Source organism: Bidens hawaiensis, unplaced genomic scaffold (assembly GCF_021521415.1).
Source record: "Bidens hawaiensis isolate Kalapana, Puna unplaced genomic scaffold, B.hawaiensis_p1.1 tig00000237_1, whole genome shotgun sequence".
Taxonomy (NCBI): Eukaryota; Viridiplantae; Streptophyta; class Magnoliopsida; order Asterales; family Asteraceae; genus Bidens; species Bidens hawaiensis.
In genome coordinates this window covers 6,434,130-6,449,999 of record NW_027491021.1, presented here as the reverse complement: position 1 = coordinate 6,449,999, position 15,870 = coordinate 6,434,130, and the positions used below count along the sequence as shown (strand labels likewise).

Sequence of the window (15,870 nt, the reverse complement as noted above, 5' to 3'; positions counted from 1 at the left end):
ATTTGAAGATCAACAATTTTGCGGTCACTAGTAAACTGATACAATTCACACATCCACCATTCGTCTTCTATTTTGTATGCTAGGTAAGCAATTGAACTCTCTGTCTCCCCTGCTAATTTGTATTTGAGGTGCAGAGGATAAGAAATTTGCTTCCAAATGCTGCTTGAGTCTCTTAATTTAAACACAAGGCTCACTGTGTATGTGATTCCTGGTGACAAGAATTGAGTTTTTACATGTGCTTTAGCACTGCTACCCGGATATGAAGAGCGGGTGCCTTTAGGAAATCTGTGTGAATAGTACGTAGCAAAAAATGATACACTGCTTTATGCAATTATATTAATCAACTATTCTTAAAACCTAGAAACAAGAATAGTCACCTTGAATTGTATTTAGATGTATGAGGGAATTTTGAACCCAAACATTCTGCAAAAGATATCATCTCATAATGTTCTCCCTTTTTATTTAATGAAAACCACTGTACATCCCATAAACAAATTCAAGTTAGTTCGTGTGTCTTCAAATTATAACATCTTTTCAATCTAAACCGGTTGATCAAATTACTAAACACAATGCTTTCATCTAACATACATTGGTTCAAGAACTCAGGTGTATGTAAGTGTTACTTGTGACAATAATTGACGACGGCATGTGGTATAATTATAAGTAATAATATAAACATAGCAGCTATTTACCGTTTTGCCGCCATTAAGGAGGACCCCTTTGATCTGTACTTAAGAGGAGGTTCTGCAGTCTTAGATATCTTTTCATAGTAAGAACGTTGTTTGTTCCATTCACGTTTAAACTCTTGATTTTCTTGTAACTTTTGACTTTCGTGGAACTCTTGACTTTCGAGTGCACTTTCAAGTTCTGCCACAACCTCTGCCAGCTCTGGCCGATCTTCCCGAGATTCTTCCAAACATCGATACGCAATGTCTGAAAATATTTCTAAAGCACTCTGTTCCAATGGTTCAATGGTCGGGCTTTTAAAGATAATATCAGTTAACTTCTTCTCTTCATAGCTTCTAATCCATGTGGGCACTAAATTTTTCTCAAGATCACCATTAACGCGATATGTACAGCATAACGTCCCAAATAAAACTTCGAAAAGTACCACGCCAAAAGAGTAAACGCCCGACTCTTTTGTTAGGGTGTGCGTCATCGCGTACTGTGGATCACAGTACCCAAGGGTACCTGCTGCAAAGGTTATAATAACCGAGTACTTCTCATTAGCAGGACCCATTATTGATAACCCAAAGTCAGAGACTTTAGCATTCCAATGGTCATCGAGTAGGATGTTGGTGCTTTTCATATCGCAATGAATAAGTCTCTGGTGTGTGTCCTTTGGATCATGAAGGTAGCTAAGTCCCTTCGCTGCATCAATGCATATCTTCAGACGCTGTGGCCATGTGAGATCACATGAATTTAATTGGCGGTCAAGGCTTCCATGAGATGCATGCTCGTACACCAGTATCATCTCATCCCCTTGGTAACAGAATCCTAGAAGAGATAAGATTTTCATGCCTGTAACGGGAAAGCATGGTGATCTCTTTCAAGAACTCAGGTGTTCCTTGTCCATACCTACGATCCAGGCGCTTAATAGCAACCCTACTTCGGCCTTTAGAGTGAGTCACTCTTCCTTTGTAAACTTTCCCAAAACCACCACATCCAATGCAGTTCTGATCATGGAAGTTGTTGGTGGCTGCTGTTATCTCTTCCAGTTGGATATTTAGATGCTGAAACTGTTGCAAGAATGCATCAATATTAGCCTGCATATAACTAGTCTTCATATTTGTGGATTAAGTAATAACTATAATACTGAAAGATGAGTAGGAATATTGATCTGAAGAGGGTTAAGAATGAACTCAAGAGCACACAAGATTAATTATGTGTCATCAGTGGAATGAAAGATGGTTAAGAATGAAGAATACACAAGGTTAATTTGTGATTGTAACAAGTTAATGAAAAGCAATGACTTTATAGTATATGATTAGAATTTATCATACCACTTCAATAATTACATTTTTATTAATTAAAAATGAATTATAATTAAACGCACCAACTGATTAGCATAGTCAACATTTACCTCAAATGCATAAATGGGGTTGTACATTCGAGCATGTAGTTAGAACAAGATACTAAAAGTCAAGCCTCTATTATTGCATATAATAATATTCTGAATATATAAATTGGGGATGGTTATTATGTCTCTATTAGTACAAATTAAATACTCAGCAACTTGCCAACACTACCATTCGTTCCATTCGGAGACGCTTTGTTTAATGAGAAGATATCAAAAGTAGTCTCTTTTTTTTTTTAACAGAAAATGCCTAGACGCCTATAAGGAAAGTCATGGTCTACGCTAAACCAATTGGTCTTTGATAGTTAAAGACTTTTGACCGTATTAACTTAAATAAAATTATAAACAAAAAACACGTTAAAAATGGGCTGGGTGGACTACTATTTGAAAACCCAATTAAAATATAATAGTGAAAGAGCCCGTCCGATGCCGACGAGATGTAACGGGAATTCAGTCAGTCATGATTTAGTTCGTTTCACAATCAAATTTTTTTTTTTTTAAGTTAAAAACAGTATACAAAAATCAAACCATCTTACTATTAGACATACTTCGAACGTAAATATATTGGAAAACAACTACACATAAAACATAAAGATAGACATTTACAAAAACCATGTTCTAACATGCACCTACTATACATAAGCCACATGTAAGGGCTAAATTAGTTACTATGTTTTACTTGAGTTTTAGCTCGTAAGCATAAAAGTATTGTACGTGTTTTGAAAAGATTTGATTCACAAGAAAGAATTATTCACAGAAGAAAAACAAGTTGGTTTCTTATCTTCCAATAGTTTTTTCTATTTCAAAAAGGTAGTCTACAAGACGGATTTGGTATTTGGATATTGTTTATATCAAAGATTTGACCAATCATGCGTTATGAAACGTTGTAAATAAAATTTTGATCAATAAATATTCTAATACTAGTTAAAATATTAATAGAATTCAATATGGTGAAATAAAAAGCTAAAATATTACTACAGAAAAGTGCGATTTTAAAATGGTTATTTAGGGTTTTTGAAACGGTCTCGAAACAGTTATATATATTGCGTTGCAAAAGATGAAATATGATATTTAAAACGCTTTTAAAACTTGTGTATAATATCTAAACGGTAGTTAACGGTGTTACTGAAAATATACAACGATCCTCTAACAAGTGTTAATCTCAGTAATTTACAATGTCAACAAACCGTTGTTTACTAACTATATAAAACAGACCATTGACGTTGTTCAAAAATATTTTAGAATGGGAAACTAACCGGTGCTCAACAGTTTTAAGTGGCTACAACCGGTATTAACACCCTTATACAACGGCTGAAAACCGGTGTTTATTAAGTATTTACAACCTATTACAACGGGCCACTAAACGGTATTTTTGTTATGTACTTCAAATCTATTTCAATGGCCCATTAATCGATCTTTGTTAAGTATTTCAAAATTATTACAACGAGCCGTGAACCATTAGTTATCAATGAACTAAATACAACGGACTTATTATTTACAAGGAGTATGTACAACCACAATATAATAAAAATTATATTTATTCATCCACCATAATATATATTAAATTCATTGTAATACCGTTCAATTGTATACATATTCCATGTACATACAAATTTGATATACATAAAAATATAAACAACTTTACAAAATCCTGATTTGATGAAATGGAATTGGCTTTATAAGAGTTTATCACCTATAATAGATAATAAGATAAAATTCATACTACAATTCAATTTTAGTTAATGCATAGTTGTTCTTCCATATGAAACCTATTATTTGGCTCAAATGAATTATGTTGATTAACTTGTTAATTTCATAGATTAATTGAAGTTGTAATTCAAATATGATTTCAATTAAAGTGATACTAATCCATTCAAAGGATTAGATCAGTTGTTTACTGTTTCATTGATTGTGATTTGTATTCAAGTAGCTTAAATAATTAGATATACGATCCTAACAATGGCTTCATCCGTCCGAGCTCCTCCTTGGGACCAACCGTTCTTTTCGTTAAAAAGAACGATGGCTCGTTTCGCATATGCATCGACTACCATGAGTTTAATAAACTCACCATGAAAAAATGTTGCACTTTTCCTCGATTCGACGACCTCTTTGATCAACTCCAATACACAACTTGTTTCTCCAAAATCGATCTCTATTCGGGTTATCATCAATTGCGTGTTCGTTAAGATGACATTCCCAAAACCTCCTTCTATACTCGGTATGGACATTACAGAATTTGTAAAGCTTATCTAAATAAATTTGTAATCGTATTCATTGATGATATAATTATTTATTCTATATCAAAGGAAGATCATATGGTTATCTTAGGACTTTACTTGAATAACTCAGATATTGTAACATCCCAAAATTTCTATAATATTAAAATATTATGTACGTTGGAAGAATTAATTTAATTAAGTTAGTAGAAAAACAATAATAATATAATAATAATGATAAAAGGATTGTAGACTAAAATAGATGGAATTAATCATGGCCTTAAGATGAAGATGGACTTAAGTTCCATAGGCTTAAGGAAGTATAAATACCCCTTAAACCCTAAATCCTTTCCATCTCCATCATTCTACACTTTAGCCTACACCATCAAAAACACACACTTAAGCCAAACACTCTCTAGTCTCTACAGCATTCTAATCAACGATCCAAGAGAAACTGAAGTTAAGAAATCATTTATCTCATCTGACCCAACATTTTAGAACCTGACACTACAGCCCCGGGATGCCGAATGAGCCGTTTGGATCTAAATCTAGCTTTTATCAGGTGCTAAATCAATAAAAAACGAGCTTAAGGGCCACCTTATCTTGGATCTGGACACCCCGAAGCTACCTGAGTTTTAAAAAATCCGGCCAACCATGGTGGTTACAACAGTTGACGGTGTCGGAATCGCTGAAAAACCATAAAAACGCGTAAAAGATAAGCTATCGGCGGATATATACCCAGTGAATTAGTGAGGAGCGTATATGTATATACATTTACAACGTATATGTATATACATATACGTCGGATATGCAAACACATATACAACGGATATGTATAAACATATACGGCGGATAAGTAAATTTCATATACGACATATATGCATAAACATAGACGGTGGATATATAGGTTGACTTATACGGGCGCATATGTATCTGGCATATATGTGCATACACGCTGGGACACATACGGGGGTTTGAACTTCCATTTTCTGATGAGGTTTTTAGTAAAGACTTAATAATGAAAATAAAGATTTTCCAAGACTAGTAAAGCTTAACCTGCCGCCCATAGAACCTCGTTGCCAGGGGCGCTGCCCCCGTTCCCCGTTAGCTAGGGGTTTCATTAACCTAGAAATATGATATAATTAGGAATAGTTGAGTGATGCTTGTTAATTACTACACAGTTAGTCTTGCCCAGCTGAAAAGAGGTGTGACCATAAACTCAGAAAGAAACAGGACTCAGGTGAGTTTCTAGCCTCTTTTCTCTGTTATGCTTTCGGGGTTGTGTGCCTACTATATGTGATAGTTAATACACTTACCTTAAGTGGTAAGTGTATGACTTATGAATGTTATATGTATGTGAAAGGACAGGTCTAAGGATGTATTTATATGAATTCATGAATGTATGGTTGTACGAGTAAGAAGGAAACATACCTTAATAATATATGCGAATGAAGGGAACATACCCTAATAATATCTGCGAATGTAGGGAACATACAATAATAATACCGGCGAATGTAGGGAACATACAATAATAACACCGGCGAATGTAGGGAGCTGACCCTAAAAATAATCTGCGAAGATTGTTGATGTGCAAAACGCGGTCTATAAAAACCTAACCTAACTTAGACACTCTAGTTTTAAATTTATAAATCTAGACTCTCCTAATGCTAGACCACTAGACAGGCAAGTGTACCTATCAACTGTAGTAAAGCCTAATTAAGTCCGGATGTCGAACCCACGAAACACTAGCGACACCTACACTAGACTTTGGCTAATAACTTAACTAAATAGATTTAATTGATTTTTGTGTTTTCTAAGTAATTAATTATATAATAAATGATTCTTAAAATTTAAACGACCAGACAGAAAACTAAAATACTAGCTAAATATCAAGGATAAGGAAGCACTACTCAGGTTGAGAATCCAACTTGTAACACTCAGCTCTCACTCGGTAACGACAACTATGATGGTAACCACTGCCAAAGATACGAACAACTAGGAAAACACTAAGTGATGCTAGATCTCCTCCCGGTCTCAACTAACACGACGTAGGTAATCCTAAAGACACGTTTAAACACCAATGGTTCTAGGTTCGGTTCTCCTTCCGGTCTCACCAACCTATGGGATGTTAAGTACTCTAAAAGCTCGGATCTCCTCCCGGTCTCACCTTGCTCAATACACCCTAAAGTATATAGGAGTAATCTAGAAACAATAGAAATTGACTTGGGATAACAAAGAATATTAGGCAACTTAAGGGAATCTCTGCCTGGTCTCCTCTTATCTAAAACCTAACACCAAAGACTATCCCAACTACCTATTACCTCTCGGTCTCAAAAGTAGGCTGAACAAATAAATCCTCTAAGTTCTCAAACAACGTTTCTATGGAATACGTTAACATAAACCATAAATTAGCTCCAAACACCAAGTAAGTAACCTATTATGCACCCATACATGAAAGACATCCACAAAGACGCATAAGAAACAAATACTTAAGTACAAATCAGATCTAAATATTCACATGCATCAAACTCAATGTTAATAAATCTTTACTAAAGCATCAACCATCATTATAAACCGAAAACCGAATAATAACCAAACAATCAACAAGTATTCATCAACAACCCGAGTAGTCACAAGCTTAGCAATAGATAATTATTAAGAACATAAAACAAGTCAATATCATAGAACAAAACAGGTTCAACATGTCTCAAAACATAAAGTAAAGAAAACCGAAAGAACTAACTGTTTAAGATACTCAGTTAACTTGAGTTCCTTATTAATGCTTGTACCAGGTGCTTCCCACACCTCGAAAAATACCCTAGCAGCTCTAAAACATCTTCATAAGTGGTCTAGGTCGAATGGCTCCCTCTTGTGCAACTTTACGGCAATAGGGTAAAAACACCTTTTCAATTATTGTTTCCGACCCCCCCCCCCCACTTAGTTGTTGGTTAATTTCCCCTTTTATTGTGAATTCACAGCCAGAGTCCTTTTAGACATCATGTGGGCCCTAATTAATTCAGCCCTCGTCTAATTATTATATTTAAAGTTCTGCTCGTTTACTTCCAGCCCAAAAGCACTCATTGATTTTATTTTTTCCTTCATTCTTGTGGTCTTTTGTGATATTCATTATAATAGCTAACAAATCAATTTTCTTCAATAATGCTACCGTCCGAGAAAACCAAACAACTTTTTGTTATTTATATTCATAAATTATAATTTGAGACATTTTTAGATTTAGATTATATGATGATATGAATTATACTTATAAATATATTCAATTATTTTGCTTCAGAGAGTTTCTATAATACTCCAAATTAGCTCGTTATTTCTTGAAGCCTTTACAATCTAAATATGAGCTAACTAGGATTAATACTCAATAAAAAACAACCAAAAATTACTCGAAAGTGTAGTGAATAGTTATAAGATTTATACATAATTTAACCCATATCAAATATCCTCACACTTAAAATTTTTTCGTCCCTGAAAAAGCTATTTGCAATGGAATCAGAATTCGAAACTGATTCTTTAAAACATATAGGTTATCTTTTAGGCACAGATAAACGCAAAAACTGCGATTGCCGATATTGTTGTCCACTTAAACCTAGCCAACAGCCTATCAAGCCCCCAATTGCATTAAGCGTTTTAAGTTCAAAAACCATGACTACACCTACCCCATCTCACACAAAGAGAGCTAGAAAAACTAGAGTCAAAGCAGACTGGTTTGACAAATCACCATAAGTCAAGGACTCGTTGATGGTACTAATTAGATGCACTTGGTGAAATTTGATGGATGAATGGTCATGTGGAGGCTGTACGAGCTATTCCTAAATATTATTGGAATTTGTCCTATAAATCCCTAGTTTGATATTTATTGACTAAGAACCTTGAGCCCAATAGCGATAACCTCAGAGTCACTATCCCCTTAGCAACGCGTAAACTCTCAGCCCCGTATAGTATGTGCAACTTTGGCCTCTTTTTCTATTTTTGAGAATGCTTCTTTGGCATTTTACAATACATAACTTTCTCTCTCTTTTGCTTTTCGGACCAACTTTTCGGAATACTTATAACTTTCATAACATACTTTATTTTTCTTTCTTTTTTCCTTTTTTTATATCACCCTAAAGTATTTAACTATGTCTAGGCTCGTAAAAAGATGCACATGTGGTGGTGTGCTGGTTTGAGTGCATCTAAGTCTTACCATCTCAAAGTTTTTATATTATGGTAATCCTCCCTAAGCATCGACATTCAGTTTCACCGTTTTTCAAATTATTAGATATATAAAATTTGCTAAGGAGGACTATCAAAGCTAGTTGGGCCTACCGACACATCCCAAGCTTAGTGCGTTATCATTTATTTAATCCCATATATAATAGTTTTTTTAAAAACCAGTCTCAAATTTTTCTATCATTTTCCATTATTTGCAAAAAAATCCATTTTTTTCAAAAAAAAATTTAAACTTTTTTTAATTATTTTTTTTTTAAATTTTCGATTTTTTTTAATATAAAAACGTCAGTTTCCTATCCCCACACTTAAATGTCACATTGTCCTCAATGAGATAGGAAAAAGAAAAAAATTAAAGCGCATTTAAATATAAGTAAAGTGGAACAGACTCCCCTGATAATATGACGATATTGCCTCGCGAGTCGTGTCCTATGCCCTCCAATTCAAACGAAAACCTCATACTCCAGTGCTCTCTAACAAGCTGTCACTTACGAACGAAAGCGCCAATCAATAAACAAATAGTCTCCCCACACTTGAATCAAACCATGTATCATCAACCATCCAACATCATCCAGAGCAACCTGAAAGCAAACCAAGAAACAGCTAGCACAAGAAAGCAAGAAACCCCAAAAATAAAAATAAAACAAAAACATACTACCGGGTTGCCTCCCGGGAAGCGCTAAGTTTACAGAAGAGTCTTTTAGCCAGACTCCCTTCTGAAATCTCAATTAGGAGACTTTTCTTTTATCCAACCCCGGTCTAACCCATTTAGTTCCACCTGTCCAACATATTTAAACAAATAGCACATAGTGAAACTAAAAGCATTTTAAAACATTCAAACAGGTCGGACCACCAATACTTAAACTTACCCGGGCCAAACCTAATACGTGACATATAATGAGGAAAATGGTTATTCTTGCATTTCAGTTTTGTCCTATAACTCTTAATGTACCATTTTTAATCCAAAAACGTGCTGATCCAAGGATTTTCTCACCCTCTTCTGTGGATTTGTTGATTTAGGTGGTGGTTCACTATCTAGTTCCTCCATAAACATGCTAACCTTCATAGGATGTAACGACTCAACTAACACCATATTCTGATCCTCCTCCATTGCCACTTCCTTTTATTTTTCTTCTTCTGGTGATGTTTTGATCTCCATTGTTGGCTTTCCCATGATTAGTCTTTCTAAATAGATAAGATCGCCAACAGGGTCAAATTCTTCTTGTTCTTCAAAAACTGGTAAACCAACCAACTCATCACCAAACTCATCCTCCCAAGATGGTACATGCTCCTCCTCTTCGTCATCTTCCATCCGGTCAAGTGGCTCCACAAAGACATCTTCACTCGGATTCGTGTAATCAGGTAGCTCCGAATCCTTCTCTTCTATCACACCCTCATCATTATTCCACAAGTCATCATCCGTTTCATAGACGACTTCCTGCTCCTTGTAAGAAAAACTCTCAGTTTGAATTCTAGCACTTATCTCGTCTAACCTAGCTTCGAGTTCCTCTATCTTACGGAGTCTTTCTCTATCGATCAACTTATCAAGCCTGACTTCCCATTCTTTAATATTTTGGAATCTTTCACGTTCCTCTTGTTCGGCTCTTTGCAACATCATCTCTTTCCAACATCTTCTATATAAAATATTCCTAAACTGACTCGATCTATTAAACATATTAACTAGACTCGATAAAAAAAACACAAACTAAATTATCGTAATCACGACTAGATGCACTAACTCTAAGACACGGACTCACAAGACACACCACAACTAAAGATACAAAAAGACCAATTAATCAATTAAGTTTAATCATAGCTAGTTTCGCTATCGCCTAAGTGACCCCAGCAACGGCGCCAAAAACTTGATGTGCAAAACGCGGTCTATAAAAACCTAACCTAACTTAGACACTCTAGTTTTATATTTATAAATCTAGACTCTCCTAATGGTAGACCACTAGACATGCAAGTGTACCTATCAACTGTAGTAAAGCCTAATGAAATTCGGATGTCGAACCCACGAGACACTAGCGACACCTACACTAGACTTTGGCTAATAACTTAAATAAATAGATTTAATTGATTTTTGTGTTTTTTAAGTAATTAATTATATACTAAATGATTCTTAAAATTTAAACGACCATATAGACAATTAAAATACAAGGTAAATATCAAGGATAGGGAAGCACTACTCAGGTTGAGAATCCAACTTGTAACACTCAGATCTCACTCGGTAACGAGAACTATGATGGTAGCCACTGCCAAAGATACGAACAACTAGGAAAACACTAGGTCTCAACTAACACGACGTAGGTAATTCTAAAGACACGTTTAAACACCAATGGTTCTTGGTTCGGTTCTCCTTCCGGTCTCACCAACCTATGGGATGTTAAGTACTCTTAAAGCTCGGATCTCCTCCCGGTTTCACCTTGCTCAATACACCCTAAAGTATATAGGAGTAATCTAGAAACAATAGAAATTGACTTGGGATAACAAAGAATATTAGGCAACTTAGGGAATCTCTGCCTGGTCTCCTCTTACCTAAAACCTAACACCAAAGACTATCCCAACTACCTATTACCTCTCGGTCTCAAAAGTAGGATGAACAAATAAATCCTCTAAGTTCTCAAACAATGTTTCTATGGAATACGTTAACATAAACCATAAATTAGCTCCAAACACCAAGTAAGTGACCTATTATGCACCCATACATGAAAGACATCCACAAAGACGCATAAGAAACAAATACTTAAGTACAAATCAGATCTAAATACTCACATGCATCAAACTCAATGTCAATAAATCTTTACTAAAGCATCAACCATCATAATAAACCGAAAACCGAATAATAACCAAACAATCAACAAGTATTCATCAACAACCCGAGTAGTCACAAGCTTAGCAATAGATAATTATTAAGAACAGAAAACAAGTCAATATCATGGAACAAAACAGGTTCAACATGTCTCAAAACACAAAGTAAAGAAAACCGAAAGAACTAACTGTTTAAGATACTCAGTTAACTTGAGTTCCTTATTAATTCTTGTACCAGGTGCTTCCCACACCTTGAAAAATACCCTAGCAGCTCCAAAACATCTTCATAAGTGGTCTGGGTCGAATGGATCCCTGTTGTGCAACTTTACGGCAATAGGGTAAAACCCCTTTTCAATTATTGTTGCTGACCCCCCACACCCTTTAGTTGTAGGTTAATTTCCCCTTTTATTGTGAATTCACAGCCAGAGTCCTTTTAGACATCATGTGGGCCCTAATTAATTCAGCCCTTGTCTAATTATTATATTTAAAGTTCTTCTCGTTTACTTCTAGCCCAAAAGCACTCATTGATTTTATTTTTTCCTTCATTCTTGTGGTCTTTTGTGATCTACATTATAATATCTAACAAATCAATTTTCTTCAATAATGCTACTTTACGAGAAAACCAAACAACTTTTTGTTATTTATATTCATAAATTATAATTTGAGACATTTTTAGATTTAGATTATATGATGATATGAATTATACTTATAAATATATTCAATTATTTTTCTTTTGATCAGAGAGTTTCTATAATACTCCCAATTAGCTCGTTGTTTCTTGAAGCCTTTACAATCCAAATATGAGTTAACTAGGATTAATACTCAATAAAAACCAACCAAAAATTACTCGTAAGTGTAGTGAATAGTTATAAGATTTATACATAATTTAGCCCATATCAGTTGTAGAGCGAAATGCTCTTAAAACTTATAGATGATTATGTATGAATGAATGTATGAAAGAAAGAATGAATGTATGAAAGAAAGGTAAACAGGTTAAGTATGTAATATGTGTATTCGGATACGTATTTATATGTAAGTATGTGAATGAAGTGGATGTCGCTTTATTAACTAGTACTCACTAAGCGTAGCTGACTATTAGTATGCACGCAGGCTAATAGGATGAGACAGCTGGCTTAAAGAGCACACATGGTTGAAGAATAAGAAGCTGGCATTTGAAGATTTGAAGTTATATGTTTTATGATGCTTGAACTTTAAAGACATGTTTAAGTTTTTATGTATGAATGTCTGATGTTTTAAGTATTCTGTGAAAGTTTTAATTTACTATGATATTTAGAACTGTGTTTATGAGTAAATCCAACGTCCAAGTAGGGCACCGAGACCGGGGCCTTATTGATATGAGAAATTGTATGCTAAGTTCTCCAAATACAAGATCCCGTTAAGACTGAAGCTATTTCTAAATGGTAATATCCTATATCGCCAATCATAGTTAGAAGTTTCTTAGGTCTGATGGGATATTACAGAATATTCATCAAGAATTTCTCTCGAATAGCAGTCTAGGCATGTAACAAGGCATGTAATACATATAATCACATAACACATAACAATTATATCTAAACTAATTAACATTTCCAATTCGACATTAATCACCAACATGTATAGACGGACTCGTGTAAATGTTATACGTGAGTGTGTAAGATAGCGGAGTATGTGTTAAATGAGTTAGCGTGAAAATGTGGGGTGTCACAGTATGTATGTATTTATTTACATGAAAGTTGAAGATAATATGCATAATCAAAAGGTTAATATATTTGTTAAAAGAAAAGGGTTCAAACTAAAATATGTTGCTAATCCCTATTTATTTATATATATATATAGATTATTAAAAAGGTTTGTACGGTTTGCTACTTGTATTTTTCTTTACAAGTGGTTTCAAGCTCTTCTATTTTGTATAGTGTGCTGATTTTGTTGTACTTGGGTATGAAAGATTGTTTTATCTCATGATTCTCAGGCCAACCGGATTGTAATCGACCACCACCAGCATCGTCTTCATCTGAACCATAGCCGCCTTCCTTTCCACTTAACGTTTCTCGCAGGCAGCCATGGGTTCTATTTCGGATACCTAGGTAGTGGTTTGGAAGGGGGGTGAAGATATGTCACACCCCGACCAAAGGCGACGGAACATGCCGAGGTGTAACGATTGCCCATAAGCACATGACACTATTTAAAGCAACAATATTTAATAAACTCATTTCATTTCACAACATCGAAAATGTCACATAACGAATATTCATAAGACAAATACTATAAAACATAGCAAATAATATATTGTTCATTTTGATAATATCCTAAAGGTAATTGTGACGTTTTCTCCACAAGCTCCTTAATCAACCAAGATGTAAACCTGTAACATTTCATAAAATAAAGTTTATCAACACAAAGGTTGGTGAGAAATTCATAAGTTTTAAACAATATGTATATAATAAGAAAAGCCACAATCTTGTATACAAAACAACAAATAAATAGCAATAATTTGGATAATATGAGGTCGCTAATAAGAATACATTAGCGGCACCGTCCATAAGAGAATACCAAATAGATTCGAATTTCATGAGGTCGTTAATAAGAATACATTAACGACACCGTGCTATAAGAGAATACCAAATAGTTCACGGATTTATGAATCAACCTTCCAAAAGCGATAAAACACATAAGCATATAGACATATAAGCATTGAACACCAAATCGAGCATTTATTTAAGTAAAGTATACAATAACGGTTGTGGTTTAAGAACCAAGTATAAAACATTTAATTTGAACAAGTATGAAATGTCACCCCCAAAACGAAAAGTAGGAAACGGGGTATGAAAATACTCAAGTTCAAGTAATAAACTTGAAAGATGTTAAATTGAAGATTTGCCGGAACGACATGTTTAACGAACAATGCCTAAAAGGAAAGAAGTCTTGAATTTAGAAAGGTTGTCTTGAAAGTCTTTTAATAAAAATATTTATAATATAATGAATTAAAGTTTCAAGGTTTAAAATGTAACTATTTACAATTTACAATTTATAATAATGAATTTATTAAGAAACATGTTGTTGAATTAATATATATATATATATATGTGTGTGTGTGTGAACTTTCTTAAAAAGAAACTATATTTGTTTGTGTAACAACTCGGGTTTTTCGTTTAATTTATTAATGTCTAATACCCGACCCGTTTTGTTTTTGGTAAGTTAATCAATAAAATATTATATTATTTAAATATATATTTTATTAATATTCTTTTAACTTTGAGTTTTGTACATTTTTCACCCTAACCTTAAGTTCTAATTAATAATTTTTGTATCCAACCATGAACTTCAGGGACCTCTTTGCAAATATGCCTAAAACTATATTATAATATAACCCAAACCCATATCCAGACCCATCCAACCCATATCCATCTTCCTAACCATACACGTTTGATTTCTTGCACCTTAATCTTCATATTATTGTTGGATTTCTTGCACCTTAATCTTCATATTATTGTTGGAGCTGAGCATGGAAAATCGGTCACATTGCCTTAACGATCCACACCAACTTTTTAATTAAAGTATATGATGAAGAAACGATCTCGTTAATCAGTATAGTCACCGTCATTCTTAACTTAGAATTATACCATCTAGAGTTGATAATAACTTAATTAAACTCGTCTGCACCTCCTCTTTAACCTGGCGAGCTTAAACTAAATCAATTGCTTCACACTTGCGGAAGAGACCTGTATTTGATTCCTCTGTTGGTCGCGGGTCCTTTTGTTCATCGTGCACCATCAATTCATCACCAATTAAGGTATTTATAGTATGATCTAGATTCGTCGTTATCCCAGTAAAAATAACCCTAAGATGTTATGGCTAAACGTTGAAAGATTTGGCCAATTGTAATTCTAGGGTTCATAAGTCAATTTGGGATTTTTTTTTTTAGTTTTCATATTTAAATTTTAGTTTTCGTATCCTAACCAACTGACATGGAGCCAGCTGGGGCGCCGGTTCGAACCTCCCCAGCCCAGTTTTGTTAGCTTTACTTTTTTATTTGTTTTAATTGTTTAAATGAATTATAAATCATTATAACTAATATTAAATATTTAATAAACATTATTTTATTAAAACCCGACACCATTATTGGTGATTCTTTTCGTTGAACGCTTCTACAAACTTCTTATATTTATATATGTGTATATAGGGCGAGGTTAGAATAAGAAGTGAGTTATTTGTAAGAAGTGTGAGAAGTAATATCGGGCGTTGGATCTGATCATCTGATGGTGGATATTGTTAGTGTGTTTTTTGTTCGGTGTGTTTTATTTTGTTAGTTCGGTGTGTTTTTTGTTCAGTGTGTTTTATTTTTTAAGGGTAAAAACCACTTCTTACACTTCTTAGGATAGTTTTACTTCTTATTTTAACATTGCTCTGTGTATATATATATTATATATATATGTATATATGTATATGTATATGTATATGTATATGTATTATTTTTAAACAAAAATATAATAAACATGTTAAGCGTATTGACTATATTTTTACCATTTTATTTTCGTTAAAGATTTC

The 15,870-nt window shown here is 34.0% G+C and overlaps 1 protein-coding gene across 1 annotated transcript; it reads right to left on the bottom strand.

Moving 5' to 3' along the window:
- Nucleotides 1-688: 688 nt before the first annotated feature.
- On the bottom strand, nucleotides 689-1,474 carry LOC143598506 (receptor-like protein kinase THESEUS 1). Its single transcript, XM_077076735.1, has one exon. The coding sequence runs from the start codon at nucleotides 1,472-1,474 to the stop codon at nucleotides 689-691; it is 786 nt and encodes a 261-aa protein (XP_076932850.1).
- Between the last annotated feature and the right edge of the window lie 14,396 nt (nucleotides 1,475-15,870).

Coding starts and splice junctions, on each gene's coding strand:
- LOC143598506 (XM_077076735.1), bottom strand. CDS start 1,474: ATGATACTGGTGTACGAGCATGCATCTCATGGAAGCCTTGACCGCCAA.